Source organism: Cygnus atratus, chromosome 10, assembly GCF_013377495.2.
Source record: "Cygnus atratus isolate AKBS03 ecotype Queensland, Australia chromosome 10, CAtr_DNAZoo_HiC_assembly, whole genome shotgun sequence".
NCBI lineage: Eukaryota > Metazoa > Chordata > Aves > Anseriformes > Anatidae > Cygnus > Cygnus atratus.
Window position 1 is genome coordinate 1,969,479 of NC_066371.1, and position 22,294 is coordinate 1,991,772.

General features: G+C 42.7%; 1 protein-coding gene across 4 annotated transcripts in view; it reads right to left on the reverse strand.

The window, feature by feature from the left end:
- ITPR1 (inositol 1,4,5-trisphosphate receptor type 1) overlaps window positions 1–22,294 on the reverse strand; it is a 170,395-nt gene that overhangs the window by 141,107 nt on the left and 6,994 nt on the right. For all 4 annotated transcript variants that reach the window (XR_007708681.1, XM_035546712.2, XM_035546713.2 and 1 more), the window contains exons 2-3: window positions 16,689–16,796; window positions 12,824–12,894 (exon numbers count right to left, since the gene is read on the reverse strand). Coding sequence is in view for 3 of the 4 variants with exons in the window: in XM_035546712.2 (XP_035402605.1) it covers window positions 12,824–12,894; window positions 16,689–16,780 (163 nt within the window). In the remaining variant the exon portion in view is untranslated. The remainder of the gene's footprint in view (window positions 1–12,823; window positions 12,895–16,688; window positions 16,797–22,294) is intronic.

A 22,294-nucleotide genomic window follows, 5' to 3' on the forward strand; every position in this document is an offset into this window, starting at 1 on the left:
CCATTACCTTCAGCTGTGGTCCATATAGTAGTGGCAGGCCATTAAAGCAACGACCAGGCTCGCTGTACTTACAAAACCAGAACAAATCCAGTGCTTTCTGCACAAAAAGGGAACAACACAGAATATGGAAACGTATACATTAGGAGTAAGGGGAAAGCAAGGCACTGCAAGATGGAATTAATTTTGCATGATAAGCTCTATTCAGTCCTTTCCCAGTTATCAGACATTTTGTGCAGGAACAAACTTAGCAAAGGATCACAAAGATCCTCAGTACAGCACAGATGTATCCATAATGAAAGCTTTAATATAGAAAGCTGGAAAAAATTACTTTCTGAAAACAGAAATGATCTCTCCCCAAAAATGCCTGAAAAAAATACTTTTTCTGACTTTTTTTTCTAAGAACTTTTATAGTTTCCCCATGGCTTTTGTTTGCCTTTTTTTTTTCCATTTGAATTTCAGAACCTCTCTATTTTCATATTCTTTTCAATAGAGGGTTCTTGGAGAAGTTACAAGAACACAATCTTTTCTCCAATTCTAATCTGAACATTCAGTAATTCTCACTAACGTAAAGGATAAGAACCCCAGTAAATTCCCCACCTTCTCAAAGCCTGCAGAAAGTCTTTCCTCTCCCCCCGTTACTCCTTCTCCCCCTCTGCTTGCCCCCGTGACCGATGCTGCGTTGGTGCGTGCAGGCAGAGGTGAATTGCAGCACCCCTCTGGAAACACATTGCCATGCCCACTACCACTTCTGTCTCAATTCCTGTTCAGAGCTGTGGCCCAAATCCACAGCCACCCTAAAGCACTACCCCATTTTAGGGCCGCTTCCTCACAGCCCTCAGGAACCCGACTGCCACTGCAAACCGGCCTGCAGTCATTGCTCGGGCCTGTTCACACCGACTGAAATGGGCTCATCCTCAACACAGCTGCAGGGTTTCCCCTCCACCGAACATTTCATGGAAGCCAAGCACTAATTACTCACGTTTGTACCCTCTACAGAAGCACTTTTTGGCTTTCTCTGCTAGCCGCATGCACTCAAGGCCTTCCAAAGCGCTATTCGGCACCGCGACTGTGAAGACCGAAAAGCTATGGTGATAGCTAACTTGCAAGCTAAATACTAAAAATAAATAAATATGGAAACACCCTCTGGATTTTTGCATCAGAAAAATTAGAAATGAAATGTCAACCAGAATATCAAGGTTAAAAGCAGCTGAAGGGAAATACTAGTGGTATTCGTTACACAAGCTACATTTCGATATAAAATCCCCTATTCATACAGTGTACTCCCTTCCCTTGCAATTTTTAAATGTATATTTTACACATACACACAGCCCCCAGCCTGTAAGGAGATGGGAAGACAAACTGTTAAATCCCAAGGAGTTCTGTGCAGACAAATTCTGGTCCAAATGCAGAACTGTCACCTGTCAAGTTGTCGCACAGTTCAGCAGTAATGCTGTGGTCTACAGTTTACTGTAGAAAGGAGTAGGACATTGAACTGGGATAAAGTTGTCAGCCTTCCCCTTCTGAGGTCCATTTGCTGCTCTGTATGAATGGGAAGCAGGCACTGAAGCTACCGCCCCACAGATTATTTAACCCAAGTCTCCACGAAGCGAAAAAGCTTTAAGCACACAGCTGACAGCATATGGGAAGAACTACATATTCTACATATTTGGAGTTAAAACTTGTAAATCATATTTGAAGGATCTTCCCCCCGTTGTCATTCCTCATGACCAAGGCCATCTGCCTGACAAGGAGTAGGAGGGTATAAATTCTCAGCTTATTTTAACACTTGTCAATAATAATGAAGAGTTCTCTTTAAGATCTATATTGTCTTCAGATTTATCCTCCAGTCCTTAAGACGTTAGCTTATAGCGTGCTGGTATTCCTATTTAGCCAGTAAGCACTTTGCAGCAGGGAAAGATTAATCTCGTACATATGGCTCAGCACTGAGCACACGCAGTCACCATCCCGCTTCCGCAGCCAAACGCTCCTACAGCACCCACTGAAGATGCAATTTGAGTTTCCCAGAAAAATTTGCTGATATTCTCCTGCAGCCCAGTACTTCAAGTTCTTATCAGCTTTCTAGTGTCACTTTGTTCTCATCACACAGTATGGGGATAAAATACTTGCTTTTTAATCAATATCTAAAATGCACTTCTGAAAGACAGAAGCCAACACAATCCCAACAGCAGGCTTACAAATCTATTTGCTCCAAAATGCACTTTTGCTTAATACTGAAGTCGAGACACGAAAAGTCAAAGGCAGCCGGATGCCTTTGACAGGAGCATCTATTTAAATGAACAGAAAAAGGCTGTAGTTGAGTCTCCTCTGCGTGTGCTGAACCTATTATTGACCAGCAACATGACAAAACCACCACGCTGTTCTTCAACCCTTCTCTGAAACCTTCAGTGCTGATTAATGCAAACCTATCGATTAATACAAACCTACATGCAGGACTGATGGGAGCATTCATCAGAGCAATACTGCAGTTTCTGCTTTTTGAAGTTTTTTGTTTTTAAATAAAAAATGGCAACGAACCAAAAATCCAACTCAATCCTCTCTCCAGCCACATTTTGTATCCCAGACTATTCAGGCTGTAACAGTTCACTCCAGAGTTTTGCAGGGAGGGGAGTAAACATTTCCTCTTTGCACATAGATCCTGGTTACATTCTAATAATACTGAGATTTATTCTTGTTTCTTTGAAAATAAAACCCAGCTTTATGGCATAACGAGCAGTCACGGACTGGAATCCCTAACACAAACAGCTCTTTTCGTACTGAGCCCCCACCCCGGTCCCAGAGGCTGGCGGGCCATCGGCAGTGCGAAACCCTGCCTCTTTGGGATGTCTGAGCTTAACTGGTGCTGGCTGGAGATCATGTGCGGCTCCGCGGGGGGAGGAGGGACGGATTTTTGTAGATACAGCTAGGATTTTTTCCTTTTCAGGATGGCTGCTCCCTCATCCAGTTCTCACTTCCTCATGCCTGCAAGCTCTGTGCTTATTTTTTCACTTGTATGATTTTTAACCTCAACAAATAGATGGGCCAACATTCACTGAAAGGGAGGTCTAAGTACTACCAGATTGCTTTTGCATAACAAAGCTTTTTGTACCCTTAATAAAATCTGAACCAGAAAATTTCTTTCAGGGAAGCTGGGAGAGAATCCTGTAGCAGCATTTTCTCGCAGTGTCACTGTTTCACTGCTGTCAGTGAAGCTTGGAGGTGATTTCTTGTTCTAAAAATCTGACTGAAAGCTATGGAAAGATTCCTCAACTCAAAAGCAAGGAGTTATGTTTTCACTGAACTTTCGTATACTGTGTAATCAAAACAGATGATAATTGCCAACAGGAGAACTCGGCACCAATTATTTTCACAAATGAGGTACGAAGGAAGTGTTAGTCCTAACATAAATATCTCTTACTTGACTGAATAATAAGTTGTTCATTAGAGTACGATTTTCAAAGAACGCTACATTTAGTGTCAGTCAATCTGTAATGGCTATTCTAGCATTTGAAACGCTCACAGGAGGCATGACAACCTAAACGCTTTGACTTTCACAGCAAGGTAACAGGATTTCGTGAGAGCTTGCCTAGCGCAGACTTCTCAGTTCTACATGTCACAGAAGCAAAACCACGAGGGCCAAGAGGAACTATGTGACAGCTCTTCTATGCAAGCGTCAGTGCACGCAAGACAAAAAAAAACCATTTTTCTGAAGCAAACTCTGGTGCAGGTGTCATTGAAGTTTTGTGCTTCTGCACATCCAGTGAAGCCCCGAAGTTCCATCTCAGGGAATTTGCTATGCCACTTTTAACCTTAACTGAAGGCACTATCACAAAAGGTGGCCATCAATAATTTATTCTGGCTGACAGAGAAATAACAAAAGCTAATACCAAACAGTAAGCATCACTTAGAGTAACCTCCTCATCTAGATCATCTTCCTGTGTAATGGGTATCTCTCAAGCACCGAACTGTGAGGGACCGCTGCTCATCGCAGCACGATACAGCAGGCAAGTCGAGACGGAGAGCTGGATGGCACAGGCTCTGTTCTCAGGGCTGCCAAGGACAGCAGCAGAGCTGCGTTTCACTACCATGATCCCATACGCCGGACTGGCAGAGAAGGCAGTTCAGTTTCCTTAACTGCAAGCTGCCATTCAAGACCTACAGCGAGAAGGATTCAACATGTTGGTGGCTCCGCAAAGCTACGCATGCAATACAGCTCAACCAGGCAGAAAGGGTGAGCAGGCTGAATGAGAACTTACATTTCAAACAAGCGAATACGGGACAGCTCACCTAATGTCTGCTCCACCTCCCCATTTGCACAGTTGTCATGTAGTTATACCCAAATAACCAACTGGCATACAAGAAAACCTGGTAATTCATCATACTTCCCATACTGTGGAGAAGCTATCTTTTACTCTGTTACCAGTGCCTAATAAAATCTCACTCAAGGTTAGGTCAGTGCGCCTCAAATAAAAGCTCTCTCGAATAAAGCGTTATGAACTGATGACAGTATTTTACATACCAGACCTTACATCCAGCCTCTGTCTCTCTCCCCCCCTTACATTTCTCAACACTCTAGACAAGCGGTGAAAAGCTGTCTGAAGATGTCCAGTACGTAATTCCGAGGAGACGACTGCTTCTCTCCCAGCACATACACAGTGTTTTCCACAAACTTCATGCTGATGACTTTATCCATCTGCTTCAGTATTTGCATCCTCCTATACGAAGGAGACTCCTTCATGTGTAAAGCGCCCGGGCTCTACTACCGACAAGCATGGCAGTATCTCTGCAGCTTATCAGGAGGTCCTCTGGCAGCAGCATATGTACTACCAGTATTGCTGAGAGCCGCTGCCAGACCAGTCTTCCCAGCTTACAGAGCAGCCTAAAAGCTTTTAAAAGGAGCAGAGCAGGGTATACTGAGCACATAGAAGAGCACAACAGTCGAGCTACCCTAAATTTTAAGCAAGCCACAAATTTTAATAACTTTGCTATATTAAAAGATATGTACCAATGTCACCCCACCCCCACGATTCATCAAGGCATTTCACTCCCTTGGGCTCTCGTGACTAAGTATAATATTTCATTAAATATCCTGTTCATACTGGCTTATGTACTAGGGAACACACTAATTTTAGAAAACTGATTAGCTAGTTCTTTCTAACCGAATGTTATTGTAGCTAAGGTCAGATTTTGCAGTGAAACTATGGCAACAAAGCCACAGTATTCCTTTGTCTACAAGGTTGGGGCTAGGTTTATTAACAGGAGTGTTCTACTTAATAGCTAAGCACTGCTTTTTGGCAATCCCTCCCTTGATCCTACCTGAAATACCCTGAACTTTCCACAGGGGAAAAAGCTCAAACTTGTGAAAGATGTTGAGAAAAAAGCTGAACATTTAAACCAGAACTTGGCTTATTTCTTCATTTTCAGTACACGGTCGCTACCTCAGCCCATTTCCCCATCTTCCTGCACAGTATGTCGTCAGGAGAGATTGCTGCCCACGTTTTTAGATGGGCAAGTGAAGCGCACAGATCATAAAACTTCACACTAGGACTTCAACAAGATTCCCCCTCTTCTTTTGTAGTACCTGAACCAACAGATTGTGTTCTTCGTGCACTGTTCCAGTTATGCATGTTAACGGCCACTTTATATTTCAAAGGGGCTTTGCTCTGCCTTCATCTAGATGCAAAGCATCCAAGATGAAAGCACTTGAAACCCAGAAGTTGGCAGACAGCTGTTTGAGCCCAGTACTCTACGTACAGACCAGCATGCAAACTTAACCCAGCCAATCTTCACGATCTGTGCCTCAGATCCCAAGCAGACCTGTCTTCTCTCCGCGTTCAGTATCTACAACTTTTTTTTTTTTATGCCAAGTTAAAAAGACTCTTGTAATCCACGTGGGCCTTTCCTCCACTATGGTCTTGGTACCCCATAGTTAGGATGCAGCAAAACCCTGCTAAACCATCTTTTTTAAAGCAGTAATTATTTAGCCAATCATTTATTCATGGTTTCAGCAAAGCACTTAACAGCATGGGGGTGGAATGTCTTTAGGATGTGCTGCTGTTTCAGCACAGTAGCCCCCAAAGGGGATACAAACTTGTCTTGCTTAATAGGTCAGTGAGGAACAACACTGTGATACACGTGGCAAATTAAGTGGGAACAGCCTGCCGATTCCCTCTGCCTGACAATACTTACCTTCCTGCATAAACAAACAAACACAGCTGCCCTTTGATTCCCGCACCCAATCCCTACTCTCAAAGCAAAGCAAGCTACTGCTGCACATTTAAATAAATCACAGGACACAACAGCTACGCAAGCTAGCTCCTAACATCTATTCTCTTGCTGTGCTCGTAAAGAAAAAGCTCTACTTTCTTCTCTTCTCTCTGCTTGCTAACAGAGCAGACCATATAAGTAAGTATCCTAGATGAGACTGGTGAAGACAAAATCTGGGGTTGAAACCGTTTGGAAAAGAGGTGTTCGTGATATCACGCTGAAGTCTCCCTGCGCAAGGAGAGAGAGCGCTGCACGTTGCCTGCCACCTCGCCTGGGAAGAGAGGAAGGAAGCTTGGGTGTGTTCATGCAAGTGGTGCATCAACTCTTGATTAGGATTCCTTTCGCAGAATTTTCCAAGCCTCTGCAGATACAAAGCACGTTTGTATGAAAATACAACACTTCTGACTTCTTAGTTTTTTGAAAGATCTAAATGCCACCGTGACAATTGCCTGTAACACCTGCTTGTCTGTAGGATGCAGTGGGCTAAAGCTTCACTTTTTAGAGACTGCTCAGGATTTCTTGATCATATAAAGGGCATCGAATTCAAATGCACACTGGCAGTTGGCAGTTTTCTAGTACAGTTATATAAATGCTTAAGACTCATACTAAAGGATTCCTCATCAAGGCAGTGAAAATGTACTTCAGATACTTAACTATATCATACTTCTGCAAGACAGAGATTCTACCCACAGGGAATAACCAATGCTTTAGTTTTAAATAAAGAAATTACAGGCAAAACTTTAGACTTCAATGTTTTCTCATTTTTCTCTGCCATCATGCTAACAGTGAAGTTTCTTTTGATTTTCCACTATATCATAATAGTGCCCTTTATGCACAAGGGCTAAGCATCATCAATTCTTTCTACGGCATCTGCCCCACTGGAAAAACAGGAGTTAAACAAGTAGGTGCTTACTACTGTTGCCCCACTTTGTAGTTTTGATATTCAGCAAGTGCATTTCCGTGTGACTTCGACATCACAGAACTGAGAAGTCACAAACACATTGCAGCCTATTTATTTCTCTTCAAGACCACCATGCTAAGCTTAGCTTTCAGCTTAGCATTCAAGTACTCTCAAACATCCTGCCTTGAATGAAAAAGGAATGCTGCAATTTCATCTGTTCATGTGCTGTTATCAGAGTGAAAAGGCCATATATAGACATTAGTTGTTTCTTAAAGTAGTCTAGGCATCTGAATAATTAATGTACCCAAATATTTCACCAGCATTGTAAGTCCCGTCTAAGAGAAAAAGGAGCCAAAGCTTGGCCATGCAGCCCAGGCCCAACACCCCTCCTTTCATCACCGTCACTCCTGGAACGTGCTCTCCACCCTCTGCACAACACCCACGCTAACTCATCTAATACATGCAGAAAGTCTTCCAGTTCAGACTATTTCACATCAAAGTTTAAAAAGCAATCCGAGATGATATAATTGCTTTCAGAGTAGACTTGGAGAAGTATGCAAAGGCATACGGAGAGCAACAGGATTTTAGGCTGCACGCTTATCTGAAGCTGAACACTTGATAGCTAAAGGCCTGTACTGCAAAAAGTTATTCTTGATGAGTGCAGGGGATGGCACTGAACTACCTTACTACCAAAAAAGTGTAGTTTTATATGCTGCGAAGATTTTTCCATCACTAACAGGCAGAGGGATCTGGGTATTTATTACGGAGTACTGATTTTGATCAATGCTGGACACAGCGAGAATACAGGAGAAATCTATCAAAAAGCATCGGTGTGTTTATATGTATTAAAGCTTCTCTGCAGTGCCCGGCCTCAGGTCGTTCCTTCTGCTGAAGACGAAGCTGCAGTTCAACGGCTCAGCCCCTCAGCGCCAGCCCTAACAATGCCAGATGAGCACAACCCAAGGCTTCCTGACAGCAACACGCACAAGGAGCATACAGTATGGATTAGGATCAAAAGAACAAACAGAATGCAAACTACTCATCTTCTGCTTCGCCAGGAGGGTATTTTAAGTCTAAGAGATATGGGTTCGTTCCTTGAACATCTTGCCAAAAAAAGGTGTTGCCCAGCAACTACTAAAACAGTGCTCTGGGAGGAGGGAGCTGCCGGACAGATTAACCCAGTAAGCGCCCCGTCTCCCTGCCTTTCAGGCAGCTATTGCTGCAGCTTCTGGATCCCTGGCAGACGAATCTGCATCCCAAATAAAGAGCTGTAAGGAATTTCCTGAGCCGGCTGTCAGACAGGCTGTTTCGGTGTAGTACGAGCGTCTAGCGTTGAGCAAACGCACTTGGCTTAGCGCGCCGCTACGTTCCGCTACAGCACGGGCACAAATAAAACCTCTGCAAAGCACACACAAGTTCACACAGAGCACAGCTCCAGCGGCTAAAGCAGAGTATCAGCCCTGGGCTCTGCCTCAGCTTTGCCACTATTGCTAGGTCTGACTTCTTCAGTTTGCAAAGAAAGCAGCAAGCGTCTCCCGGCATTCAAGTCCGCCTCATTTCTAATGAAATAGAGCGGTGCTTTTGGCCTCACCAAAGGGCCAGCTGTACTTTGCACCTGCCACAGAAACCCGTGCATACCAAAAGGATGTTCTCTTAGAGTCACTACCCAGATGCACAGTCACACTCACAGGCAGCTATTAGATTCCAGCTTTATAAAATACATAAAATGTCTTTTTTTTTGTTCAAAGCAGTTCAGACAACCAAGGAACTGTCACACTTTCTTTTTTTAGAGACTTCCCCAACCAGGATTTTTTCCAGGAATCTCATCTGTACACAGTATATTCGGACAAGCAAAATACTTTCCCAAGAATTTTCATATTAACATTTTAAAAAAGAAACACCTAAATGAACGTAACTCTGAAGTCTTAATGTTTTGCACAGCAGTTTTAGAGGGTTTCTGAATTAGTTGGAGCTGAAAATATGAAGGGCCAGAGAAACACTACTTAGAAAAAAACAAAACCAGAACAAACCACACCATTATTTCAAGCGGTCCAGAAAGACAGAATAAAAAATCCACTGAAATCTCAGGCCATAATTTACCGTCCAACCTCAAACCACTAACTTTGCATGCTATTTGCTTCTGGTGGGAATGGGGAAAAAGGAAGAGGAAAAAAAATCAGCCTCGACACCTTCAAGCGTTTATACTAACATTTTAAAGACCTAAAGGCACTACAGCATTTAATATGTGAAATAACTACTGGCAAGAGATCATTGTAATTTGAGTGGGCTGGACTAATAACTTTCTTTGGAGTTCTACAGACCTACTACTACTACCTTCAAGCTCTGGCACTTCAGTTCTTTCCATCTATCAAGACCTCTGTTTCTTTTTGCTTTAATTTTTTTTATTTGTACTTCTACTCTGCACCCCAAATCTTACCTGAACTCTATCCCACCTTCCTCTCAGCCTCCTCTTGCATTTCTTCCCTTTCAGTGCTCCAACACGACCAGATTAATGTCAGACTATTTTTTCCACAACTTTATCAACAAAACAAGCCCTCGTGTCCTTAAAATACCTCTGTATGCTTTCCTCCGAGCAGACTGAAAGTGGTAGAGACTGCTCTGTCGCTCCCATCTCCGACTCCAGTTGTGCTGCTACAAATCCTTCTGTTCAATTCAGCTCATCCAGGCACAAACCAAGCTTCCCTCACCAAGTTTTCCTTGGGACAACCTGAAGCTAACATTTTTTTAAAGGAGTGACTTACTAACATAAACCAACCCGTTTCAGCAGCGAAGTGCTTGCTTTTAGAAAGAGGCTCCCCAGGCCGGGACTGTCTGCGCACTGCAGGCAGGTTATCAGAGCTCGGCGACAGCGTACGCTCCCGAAGCGTTACTGTCAACTGCCTTGCCTTTGGTACAGACTCTTCAGGTAGAAGGCTGGTGCACATATATCACTACTTTGTGCACAGCAACTCCGCTGCATTTCTAGGGCCTGAAGTAGGAAGAAAAGAAAAACCACCAGGCAGTAGCCCAGGGCCCTGCTGCTGGCATGGGATGCAACTGATTAAGTGTAGCCTAGGCAACAAGACTTTTTAAAACCTGAAACATCCATGGCTACGAAAAGGCAGGATGGATTCATTCTTCTGCTGGATAGACACACTTTAGTTTCACACTGAATTTTCTAAGAGTGATGCATGCATCTCTAAGCAGAAAATCTTGCTTCTAAATATCCCTCACCACATGATGCATGACGATCGTATTTACGACAGTTTTACATCTGCCCAAGATCTGTTCAGAGAAGTTTAGCATTATTTTTTAAAAATACTACCTGAAGTGAGACCCTCTGGAGGGGCCATGAAGCCACAATCAGGGTTCCCCGCAGAAGGTGACTTCGGATGTGACCGACCTGCATCTGGACAACTTAATGCACAGTTCATTTGAAAGAGAATTCTCACACAGATATAAACCAGGTTAGAGCATGGAGGCATTTTTCCAGTACTGTGTCTTTTCAAAGCTACAATGTAAGTCACTGACATCTGATTAATTTTGGTCCCGCTCTAATAAGATCTTCAGAAGTTACTTCTCAGTTACGTGTCAGCGTTCCGCACTGATCTGAATTCAAACCAAGATCACACTCCTCAAATTGCAGTCAGAGCAGCTCCACTACCACACCCCATCAGCTGGGACGGCTAGCGTGGACTGTGAGAAATCACTGAGCAAGCGTGGACACCGCTTACAAAATTCATTGGCTGCTATAACATTTCCACACGCTGCTGCTGCTGTAAAACCAGACCTTGTGCTACGGTCTGCTGTACCTGTGACACCGCCCAGAGCAATTGAAACGAAGTCTCAAGTATGACAGAACTAAATATTGGGACTAGTGAATTACATTCACCAGATGCCCACTGTTGCTTTGTAACCCAGAAGTAAACGACGTTGTTTGGATAAATACACCTTAGGGAAGACTCTGTGTTCCACTTGCAAGGAGGGTATTTTTGGAAGGTGCCATTAAAACACCACGATTGAGGAGACATGGCTGTAGTTCCCCACATTGCCAGGGACTTCCTGGGCAACACCCCAGGCAAGTATCTGGGCGCCTTTGCTTCATTAAAAAAGGGATATTTTCTATTTGTGTTGAAGATGGTGAGATAGATTTCATTATTGTTTCTTCTGAATATCTATTGTGGAAAGCATTTTATCTTAGACCACAGTTAAAAAGCATGCATATGAACAACTGACACGCCTGCTAAACTTTTATGACTTTTGCTGCCATTTACCGTTCAGCATAAACTTCCTCATGAAAGCTTTAGTGAAGTAACTACAAAGGTTGGAAAATGTTCATACCATTCTTTCTCCATGTATAAATTTTAACTAATATGAGAACTTTTATAATGTCCAACCACAATGTTTCATGTCAGACAAATGTTTCTTAGTACTTGCAGTTCCTAAACTGTGCTAGAAATAATTGTTTTTCTCTCCTTTTTTCCCTGCCTCTTTCTCCTCCACCTCCACCCCCAATCTCTTCTATACCCAGTAGTCTCAGTCAAATCCAGGTTTATTCCTTTGTTTGACTTTACTGTCAAGAATTACATGAACTAGAGCACTGATAGGTAATACCATCGTTCTTGTTCTGGAGAGCTTAACAGTCAATTCTAAAAGCTTTTCCAGGTTGCTCTTCAATATCCAAATCACCAGCTATCAGTTTTCCAGTAAAATGGGGAAAAAACACCAAGAACTCACAGACTTCAGTAACATTTTTAAAAGTTTAATTACAGGAGACATCCTCATGTCATGGGAAAAACACCAAACCAGAACAACCAAAGAAACAAAACCCAAACAGAGGCAAACAAAAACAGCAGCACAGAAGATACACAATTTTCAAGGGCAACCTAGCCAAATCTGAACAGAATTATGGCAATTCTAGGCCCCTGAGAAAACCGAAGCATAACCAAAGAAACAAGATTCATCCAACAAAGAGAGAATTAGTAACTGCCACATCTGAGAACACCAATAAAAGGTATACCAAATTTTAAGAATATTTGGGCTGAGCTATCCTTTGGGTAAAAGACACGACCAAGAGGTGAAAGAAAGAAACCAAGATTTTTCCAAGCAATATCCCAATTAGTGCTTCTCTGCCTCCTTAAAATTTTTCTTAAATTAATCAGACCTAGCCAAACTCCACAAAGAAGGAGCCGCTAATTTCTTACACTAAGCATAAGTTTCCTGGGATAAGGAAGGCAAACTCAAGCTTAGCTAACAATGGATGAGATTGAACAACAACAGTTGCAACAAACATTTGCTCCTTTCCATTTTCCTCTTCTCAGAAACAGGTTTGGTACTGGGTAACTAAATGGCGCGTATGGATAGTAACCAAACCACACTCGGAGAAAAAGAAATGAGACTTGCAGGGACATCCTGGTTGGACATATCTGAAAGCCAGCCTCAGTTTGCAACTGCCCTTCACAAAGCCTTCCTGTAAGTCCCACAGCACAATTCACAGACATTCATACATACGTACTTTTTCCTTCCTCGTGAGTCGGCCTTTGTGGAAGAAGGATGCCACTAAAATATTCTATAGAAAGTGAGGTGCTCAAAAGTAGTTTGCACAAAATAAAGGACTTCTTCCACCCAGAAGGGTAAAAAGCTGTCTCGTAAACTTACCTCTGAACTTTTTGGGTGGGTTGTTAAGATCACCTGCTTCTGGCTGTACAACACACCGATCATCCACAAGGCTGCAAAGAAACAAGAAATAAAGTGAGATTCTTTTCCTTTGCAACTGCTTATATCCTCGTTAGCAAAACCTAAGTGTTTATTTGCAATATTTAATCTGAGAGGCCACTTCAGCAAAAGACATTCCCCAAATGCCAAATCTTTCTAAGAAGCATGCAGCTAATTTTTACTGTTGCCCAGAGCTATGCTCCTGGATGGGTGGGACAATAAATAAGTCACTGCTCCTGTATGCTGCATCATCTTTATGTCCCCTCCTTGAGGTGCAGACAGAACAGCCCATATTCTAGTTAGGTGAGAGACAGCCTTAAAACAACTATTGCCTCTTGGACAGATTTAAATAATGTTGCAATTGTGTTCATATTAAAGGACAGAGAACAGGAAAATATGACGGCTGCATAAATTGGACACCAATCCTATGACCCCCTCAAGTATCAAAAAAGGCAGAAACATCAACTGCCACAATGCAAACTGATTCCCACAAGACAGGAAGGCATAAATACACCCTCCTGCTTACCAGTCATCAACACAAGCAAAGCCATGAGAGCAAACTAACCTCCTCCTGTTTTACCAGAAAGGAAGTGAATCGGATAGTGAACACAAAAGATTTCAATAGGAAATGCCTGGACAGAGCTTCTCCTGTGAATACACATTGGCAAAAGACCCTGTGGGTGAACTCAAAGCCCACAGAATAAATAAAGCATTTAAGATGCACTTGTCACCACTTCTCTGCCCTTAGCATGCTTTGTACCTACACGGAATTTTTGCTCTTTTACCAAACACTATTTCTAAATAGCAAAAAATGCAACTGTAACCAAATATCTTGCAGGTTCTGAATTGATCTTAAAATTACACAATTTGGCCCCTTAAAACCAATCTGTCAAAGAGGCTTTCTACACAAAAGTAGAAAGTAAAACTCCAAGGTCTTAAAGGGTAGAGATGTCCATTCTCATGCAGAATCAACTTGAGAAAGAGACTGAAACCTAGAATATGAGAGTTGTTCCTTGCAGAGGCTGGTTACATGCAGGGAGCATCTTGAGACAACAATTATGGAAAATTATGAAGTGCATAAAAATTAAGAGATCAGAGAGACTAAGTGGATCAACAGTTCTATGCATCTAAAATTTGCAAATGCAAACATTCACAGTAAGTTACTTTTTCCCCATGGATTTTCTCCCTGTTCAGTATTAAACAAACATGTATGTGCTCCAACAAGAATAATACTAATAATACCTGATCTCGCTGAAACACCTGCTTCTAGCAAACAAATGGCCAAAATTATTAAAAGCCAAATGGGTTATTCTGATAATCCCCCACACAGTTAACCTCAGTGCAAATGCTCTCTCTTATCCTGATATTAAATAGAAAGTAAGAGGAACTTCCCAAATTACTAAGAAAATAATTTTACAGGGTGCAAAGCCCAAGGAGGCCAGCCCAAAGTACACCAGTAATCACAGTGATGACAGCACTGAGTTTGGGAAACAGCAAGAGCAAAGTCACAATTAAGCAACAGTCATGTCATACAAATACTAAATAGGAACACTCTTCAAAGAGAGTTACTTGGCTAAAATGACATTAGAATGTATAGTGGTATCTGCTTCTCAACCTTCATTAACCACATGAACAAGTCATTACACATTGTTATGACATAAGACTGTCAGAACTCCACATGGTATAGAGTACAATTACACCAAATCTTTCCTTTGCTTCTTTAATTTTCTCCAGGACAAAGACTAAATTAAATATGGGACAAAGCTAATTTGATTACGAAGGCTTATTAAGATGATAATGCATTTCATGTTTCACATAGCAATTGGGATTTCTGGCTTAAATTAGGCTCAGAAGATGTGTGGCCATTATATAATACAGTTACCTTAAAACACTGCAAATCAAATCAACAAGGATGCCTTTAATACTAAGGGATATTTAGACCTGCCATCAGAACATCTCATCAAGCCTAAAAAAAATAGATGTGCTTAGGGCCTGCAATGTCTGAAAGGACTACCCATGGTGAAAAATATCTGCTCAGCAATGCCATCAAAAGCCACAGCCACTGCATAATGTTCATCATGCACCGCATGGGATTAAACATAACATAACTTTCTATTTGTTCTGGAATTATCTACTGCCAAACTTGCTTCAATACTAGGAATAAAAAAAAGCCAAATGTATCGTACCGCTCAGTTTGTTTTGCCAGTTTTCAGCAGATAGTATTTGGCCAGTTACAACACAGCTGATCGAATACTGCAGAGTGTGCATGTCATATTTGACGAGTACCTTTGGGAAATTTGTCAAATACATTTGCCAAATACTATTCAACCAACCCTACTTACTACATCCCTTGCTTTTATCATACCTTCTTTCCCTTCTGGCAGCATCCCATATTTTCTTCTCTTTCCTATAATAGATCATGGTGCATCTTCAGTGTCTGCTTCCTCTCTGCCCCCTTATTTTCCAGATTCCTAATAGCTAGAGGACTAAACCTACAAGTTAGTTCGGAGTCACTGATGAGATTTCAGCCCACTGTTTCCTGCTGAAAGACTTACCAGGATGCTGTCTTTGTACCCTGCTTGGGAGATCCATTTATCAGATGCATCTGGACAGTAGGCATCAAAAAATTTGCTGTCACTGTACCCACCCTGAGGCCCTTACGGCTACTGGAAATGAGAAAGAGCACGTTGTGTGTATGCCCACTCACCGCATCATCAAGCTTCCTGGTTGCTTCTTTGCTATTCATTCAGTATTGAAGTACCAGAGCAATATGCCACGCTATTTCCCTCCCCCTAATTTCCCACTGCTTTGAAACGAGGTGGCAGATGTGCTCTTTTAGCTTCTCATCCAGCCCCCTGGAAGGTCTTCGAACTCAGTACGTGGCTCCACTGCCAGCTTCTGATGTTCTGAGAGATTTCTCCTAAGCAGCAGTTGAGCAGAATAAAACATACCCTGTCCCTTCTGTCAGGGCTGCATTTCAGTTCTGTGCTTTCTCTGCAAAGTCTTCCTCGTCCTACGTGAAGGACTACTTTTTGTTTAACAAAGTGGCATTCACTTCTTACTGCCTGAGAGGTTCTCTCCTACAGAGCACCTAGCCTGATGTGGTTGCAGAAGGAAACACAAAGGAGCTCTGCGAGGCAGCACGCCAGGGACAGGAGCTGGCAGGGCACGGCTCCCACTGCAGCTCTGGGGGTGCTGGCCATCGGCAAGCTGCAGATTCAAAGTGTTCTCTTTTGACTGAAAAAGTACAATTTTGTTTGTATGAGAAACCTCAAATACTGCAAGACAAGACAGAACTAGCCATAGTGGTAAGTTAGTGGTTTATGAATGGTTTGGCTCAAGTTTTTTTTTTTTTTTTTTTTTTTTTTTTAAACCACCTACTTACATCGCTATCTTTTTTTTTTTCCCCCCCAATCAGCAGATTGCACTGAGGCCTATTCATTCCTGGCTAGGGGCGGGGTGGGCAGGAGAGAACAGGACAGGACACACGGATGGACACGGGACAGACAACATGAAAATCATTTTCTTGTATTCATTCCCTCTCCCCACAGCTTGACCACGGCAAGCTGCCTCTTCCTCCCCACCAACTACATTGAAACCACACCACATTCATTGATATGCTCTCTATCTTCCCAAAAATCTAACTTACAATATTAATTTCAGGCCATTTTAAAATTTAGGGCCAGATCTGTACAGAAAGCTACTTTGTTTTACCCAGTAGTTCCTGGGAGTCAGGCTCGAGATAGCTAATTGAGCTCTGGCAGCCCTTCTTCCGGATGTTTCGGTACAAGAGAACAGCTGTCCTTACCCCAAAGTGCTAATAAATCCATTTGTTGAGCCCTCTGCATAGAGAGAACAAATATCTCCAATATGAAGGAAGCTCGACATCTTGTCAGTCATCTCCGGCTTAGTGCCCCTAGAAAAATAAAGCAAAACATTATTTATTAGGCAGAAGGATTTCTCCATGCAAGCTACTGGAGGTTACAACAACAGCACCCTTCGTGTTTGTTTGCAAAACTCAACAAGTTCTTGCCCTGCAATTTCAGGTATCGAGGAAAACACGGCATGGCAAAATGCTTGCTTAGAAAAACAAGCTAAGGAAAAACAACAAGCTCCTGGCATCCTGCTCAGTGTGGGATTGTTTCACTGGAGCCATATTCATCCCCACAGATGTTTGCAGAATCTCACACCAGGAATGCTGGCCTCCTTCATCCCATCTGAGAGGGGAGGAGGGAAGAGGAGTGCCTTAAATTAAGGCGCATTATTTGTACCATCTAAATTACAACACTTTTCTCTGCCTAAACACTTCTGCCAGAATCAAAAGGTAGGTATGAGCACATTTAAAGGTCCCCCGCTGTGCGGAAATAGCTCTCCCAGGAATTGACATGTAGAATACTGACACGACTTGGAATAGCTTCCATCAGCTATGTGAACGCCGGGGTGAGCCACCCGCTCCGAGCTGCTGTCTCAAAGCTGCCATTACACGAAGACCCACTGAATATGCCTGACAACAGATTTTGCATGTAAAAAGGTAAGGATTAAGATTCTTCAGAGACGAGTGCTTTAAATGACGCATTAAGAAGCCAAATCCCTGTGAGATGAGGAATACTTCAATCCCATTTAAAAAAAAAAAGGCCTAAATGTAACGTAGAAGGGACAGCCACTTAATGCTGTCAGCTTCTACAGTATTAAGAGCTACCATTATTTTCTTTAAAGCCCCAAATCCTGGACTGACTGATACAAGACCTGTCATTTAAACAAATATAGACAAGCAAGTTTCTATCTGTCACAGCAACAAAGAAAGAGACAAACAACAGGAGCCCTGATAAAAAGAATCCCAACCAAACAGATTTTCAAAGACGTCTTTCTAAAAGCCATTTACTGGTTTCTTGGAGATCCTCCTAAGCCGTGGTTTTTGATCACCAACTTCAAAACGCTGGAATAGCTTTCTGTGCAGGAGGTTTCAAACAGCAGGCAGTAACGTGGCTGCTCCAAGCTGCTCCTTCCTGCAGGCTGGTGACACGCTCCAAAAGGCAACCTTGCCCAGGATCAGACTCTTGCATTTACGGGAAAATAATTGAAAACATTTTCACCCTGACATCTAGCACGACACACCAAAATCAACTTTAAATGGTCTTTCACTGGGAGAATTAAGCAGCAGGAAATTATGTTCATTATAGCACACAGCCCTGACATTGTACGTGGGACAAATTTTCCCTTTCATTGAACATTATCTTGTTTACCAAAAATGTAAGGATCGAGTTTATTAAGCAAGGCTGGAGATCAACAAGGACAGATTCTTGGAGATTTAAAAGTTAATGTTGGTAACACCCTGCAGGTATCGCAGCGTGAGCAAAAGCCAAGGCCAAGCTGCTCTCCTGTAAAGCTGCAAACAGCTCCCACTCCTCCCTGCCTCCAAGTACTGGTGGCAGTCATCACACAGCGATTACTAAATCAAAGCACATTACAGACGTTCTCATGCCTGCATGTCACTGTGTCACTTGCACAATTAAAATCAAGTTCAGAAGAAAAAGCAGAAGATAGCAGGCCACATTCATATGCAGGGGGAGAAGTCTCAGTTCCTCCGGAACCCTATCTGTGTGCCCACAGAAGCAAGGAACATGGCTTCAGGTCGCTTGCTTAGTGCCAAGTCCTTCAGCCACTGCGTACCTTACATAGTCCATTTCCTTTCCCTCTTGGTAAGGGGACAGAAAAACAGCACTACCTATTTTAAGATATATGCCAGAAAACACACAGAAATATGCAGAGCAACTGAATTAGCATCACCAGAAATACAGCTCTCCTCATTTCCTGACTTGGAGGTTAATGACAAACTTTATGTATGAAGTTTTCAGGCCCTCCAAGTTAAAAATGCCTTAAATTCATACAGCCCAAAGCAAAGAGCAACTAAATCCAGAAGGAACGTAGATACTTCTGGTGGAGACCAAGTCTACTCTGGCACTCATTTTTGATGCTTTGGAATTCCGGGGCTGCAGAGCACTGAGGTATTACTACGCGCACAAGGTATTTCTGATCCTAAACTCTCCCATTCTACCATTACACATACAGTATCCCTTTTATGGGGAACTACTTTACTGGACTACATCATTTGCCTTTAGAAGAGGCAGATGTTCACCACAGCTGTTCCCAAGAGAATGTGGAGGTCAAAATTATTGACTTCCATTACAGAAGAGAAGATTTTTTTTCTTGGCAAAAAGACTGATATCCCAGGCCACTGATCAAGACCAGGCCTAAGGATGGGCAATCCAATTTCTACATCATACAAATTACTTTCCACAGTGTAGCCTCTTTTAACATTATTTTCTTTACCTAGGAAGCTCCAGACATACAATGTACTGTGCACGATGATAGCTTAACATCTAAAATAAGCATTCTGCAATTTATTGACATTTCCAGTCATATCATGGTCAGCAACGGTCAGTATCCAGCTGCCAGGAGGGCTGTCCTAACGCTTGCCCGTGCTCCAAAAGGACACGACAAACACTGTCTGTGTCTATCACGTACTTTAATAACTGAATACCCGAAGCCAGTCCACTTGACATTTGGCTTTAAAGACACCGTTCCTGAGGTTGGCCTGTGCTCAGGAACATGCTGCCCCTGCAGATGGAGCGAGGGACTCGATGGCCCAACAGGCCTCACAACTCAGAAGGTTTACAAGTGAAGAGAATAACTTCTAAACCAGTCTTGCTTAGTTCATAGCGGCTTTCCTCATCTCCTCACAAGAGGCTTGGGACACCTAACACAATTTGCCTGCTGATTAACCAATTCTTTGCATTAAACCCTTCAAATGATCAGCTACCACGGATTATTTCCCTCATTTGACTAGGAAAGCTGAGCCACTGAAGATCACAGAAGATAACCAGAGAATTATTTAGGTTGGAAAAGACCTCTGAGATCATCAAGTCCAACCATTAGCCTTGACCTGCCAACCCTGGCACATTTATCCCATGCCCACAGCACAGGTGGGCTTGAGAGAGCAGGTTCCCTCCTGGGCACCCGGACCAAAATCGTCCTGCAGGTCTCCTCATACACGAGGGAAAGCAGGCTCCCTCCTGGGCACCAGGACCCAAATTGTCCCGCAGGTCTCCTCGTCCAGGAAGGGGCGCTGCCGTGGCAGCTGAACGCGCGAGATGGCTACCAGAAATCCCCTGGAAGCCCAGGGAAGGAGGACTCTTACGCACACAATCAGTAGCTGGCTTGCACAGCTAAAAGCATAATCTCTCTGCTCAAAAAACAATTGTGCTCAGTAGATAAATACGGCCATTACTCTGCAATTTATTTATTTTAGATATGCCTGTGCCAAGAGCAATTGATTACTGCTGAAGGAGAGGACAGGGAGGACCTGATGGAAGGCGTGCAGTCGTCGCAGCGCACAGCCCGAGCTGTGACGCTGTTCTTGCATCCTCACGAGAGGAGCTCTGCAGGAAACCCCCCACGTTCCTGCTGCACCACGGCCGGCCATGCTGGAGCGGTTGTACTCTCCCTCTTCAACGCTGGGGGAAACAAGATCCTTTCCAGGTAGAAGTACTTGAAAAAACTGAAGATAAGGAAACAATAGCAGCACGGCAATACTAGCACACAAGCAGAGTCAGGGTTCTCCAAACAAGTACTCGAGGTTTACCTCAGGGGGCAGCAATGCTGACAGCAGCAACATGCGTTCTTAAAAGAAACAATGATTCTTCAGCGAAGTGGGAAAAGAACAAATTTTGACAAAGACAAACTTACCGATTTTTAAGATGAGAAAGGAAACATGAACTAAGAGTAGACCATTACATGGAGAAGCTGACTGTATTTATCCATACGCATAAAAAAGACCTGAAAGATTAACACTTTCTATGATGTTTTTTAAGCCTTGACAGCTTGAATTCTTTTGATTACATTGGTGATTACTTCATCACGTATATTATCTATATAAATGTTAGCACATCTTTAAATGTGCTTTATATACAGTTTATGTGCACAGGAAAATAAAGTCTCTGTTTAAGGAAATACCCCAAATAATAACTATGGAAACCTGATGAATTTCATGAGAACTGCGAAGTACTACTCTAGAAGTCATTTTGCCTATCTGTAGCTTTGCTGTATGGGCCTGGATCTGAAAATGCATAGCTAAATCCAGGCAGCGAATTAAAGCAAAGCAAACTGTCCGCTCCCTCAGGAGTTTTAGCCCTTGCCTTTCCCCTACTGCTCTGTGCTGCCTCGGTGCACACAAATCTGCATCACAAGACCTCAAGTCTGGTCTTCTGACTGAACAGGACTGCAATAATTACAGGTTCATTTCTGATCGTTTTCTTACTTGTAGATTATCTTGTGCATAGCCGCAAAACAAGCTGCACTGCAAAAGCTCATGAGGAGAGCCAATCTGAAATGGAAAACAAGCACTTGGAAAGGGTTCCTACAAAGCCCTTCTCCACAAGCACCTTGCATTCCTGTCCCAACCAAAGTCCTGAGCCTCCCTCACTAACATCCCCACTGGCTTTCAGGAAGATTGAAAGGACTCAACCACACTTCAGGGCACAAGCAGATCACGTGCTTAGCCTCAGGACCTTGAGCAAGCCAGTAAAAGTTTGATAGCCACTAAAATTCACCTCAGAGGCTTCAACCCATCTTCTCATGAAAACACATTTTGTAACGGTAGTTAAAGCAGAATTAACAGTGAAAATGCTTAGAAATCAAACTGACTGTTAAATATCACATACCTTAATGAGACATCTGCTTTTTGAAGATCACAGAATAGGAAATGCAACTGCTTGGTAAACATATCACACTAATTCCTCCCATCACTCATCTAGATCTTGATGCTCAGTTAGAAAAAACAGGCTTCAGAGCAACGCTGAAAGTTTGCTTTCCTTGAATAACAGAGTCAAGGCCCCCTTTTGAAGTTCCTCCTTACGGGAACTGTTTGTAACCAGATTTTTGCAATATGCTATTCCTCATCTCAAGCAATTTAACACTGAAAGGCTTTTCAAAGAATTTGAAGCTATTTTGCTGATATCTTGTCCCACATGTCTGCTTTGTGTGGGATTTTAATACTTTAACCTATGACTGCAAATCCTATTTGTAAAATAAATGAGACCAAATAAGTCTTATCACTGATGGCTTGATTTCCAGCAACTGGGAGACGAATAACTTAATCTTTTTAAGATCATTCTAACGATGTTTATTTAGAGCAAGAAAGCTCCTTGCTGTGCCCTGTAGTCCCACGATGTACTCAGTTCTCTATTATCATATTTTCACTGTGGTTTATTGCTCAATTAAATGGAGACAGTCAATTTTATATTTTATATGTACCGTTCCAGAAACTGGGGCAACACTTTATCCAAGTCTTTTTCACTATTTAGATTGTTTAGGCAAGAATAGAATCTCAAACTGTGCTTAACTGCTTAGACTTTG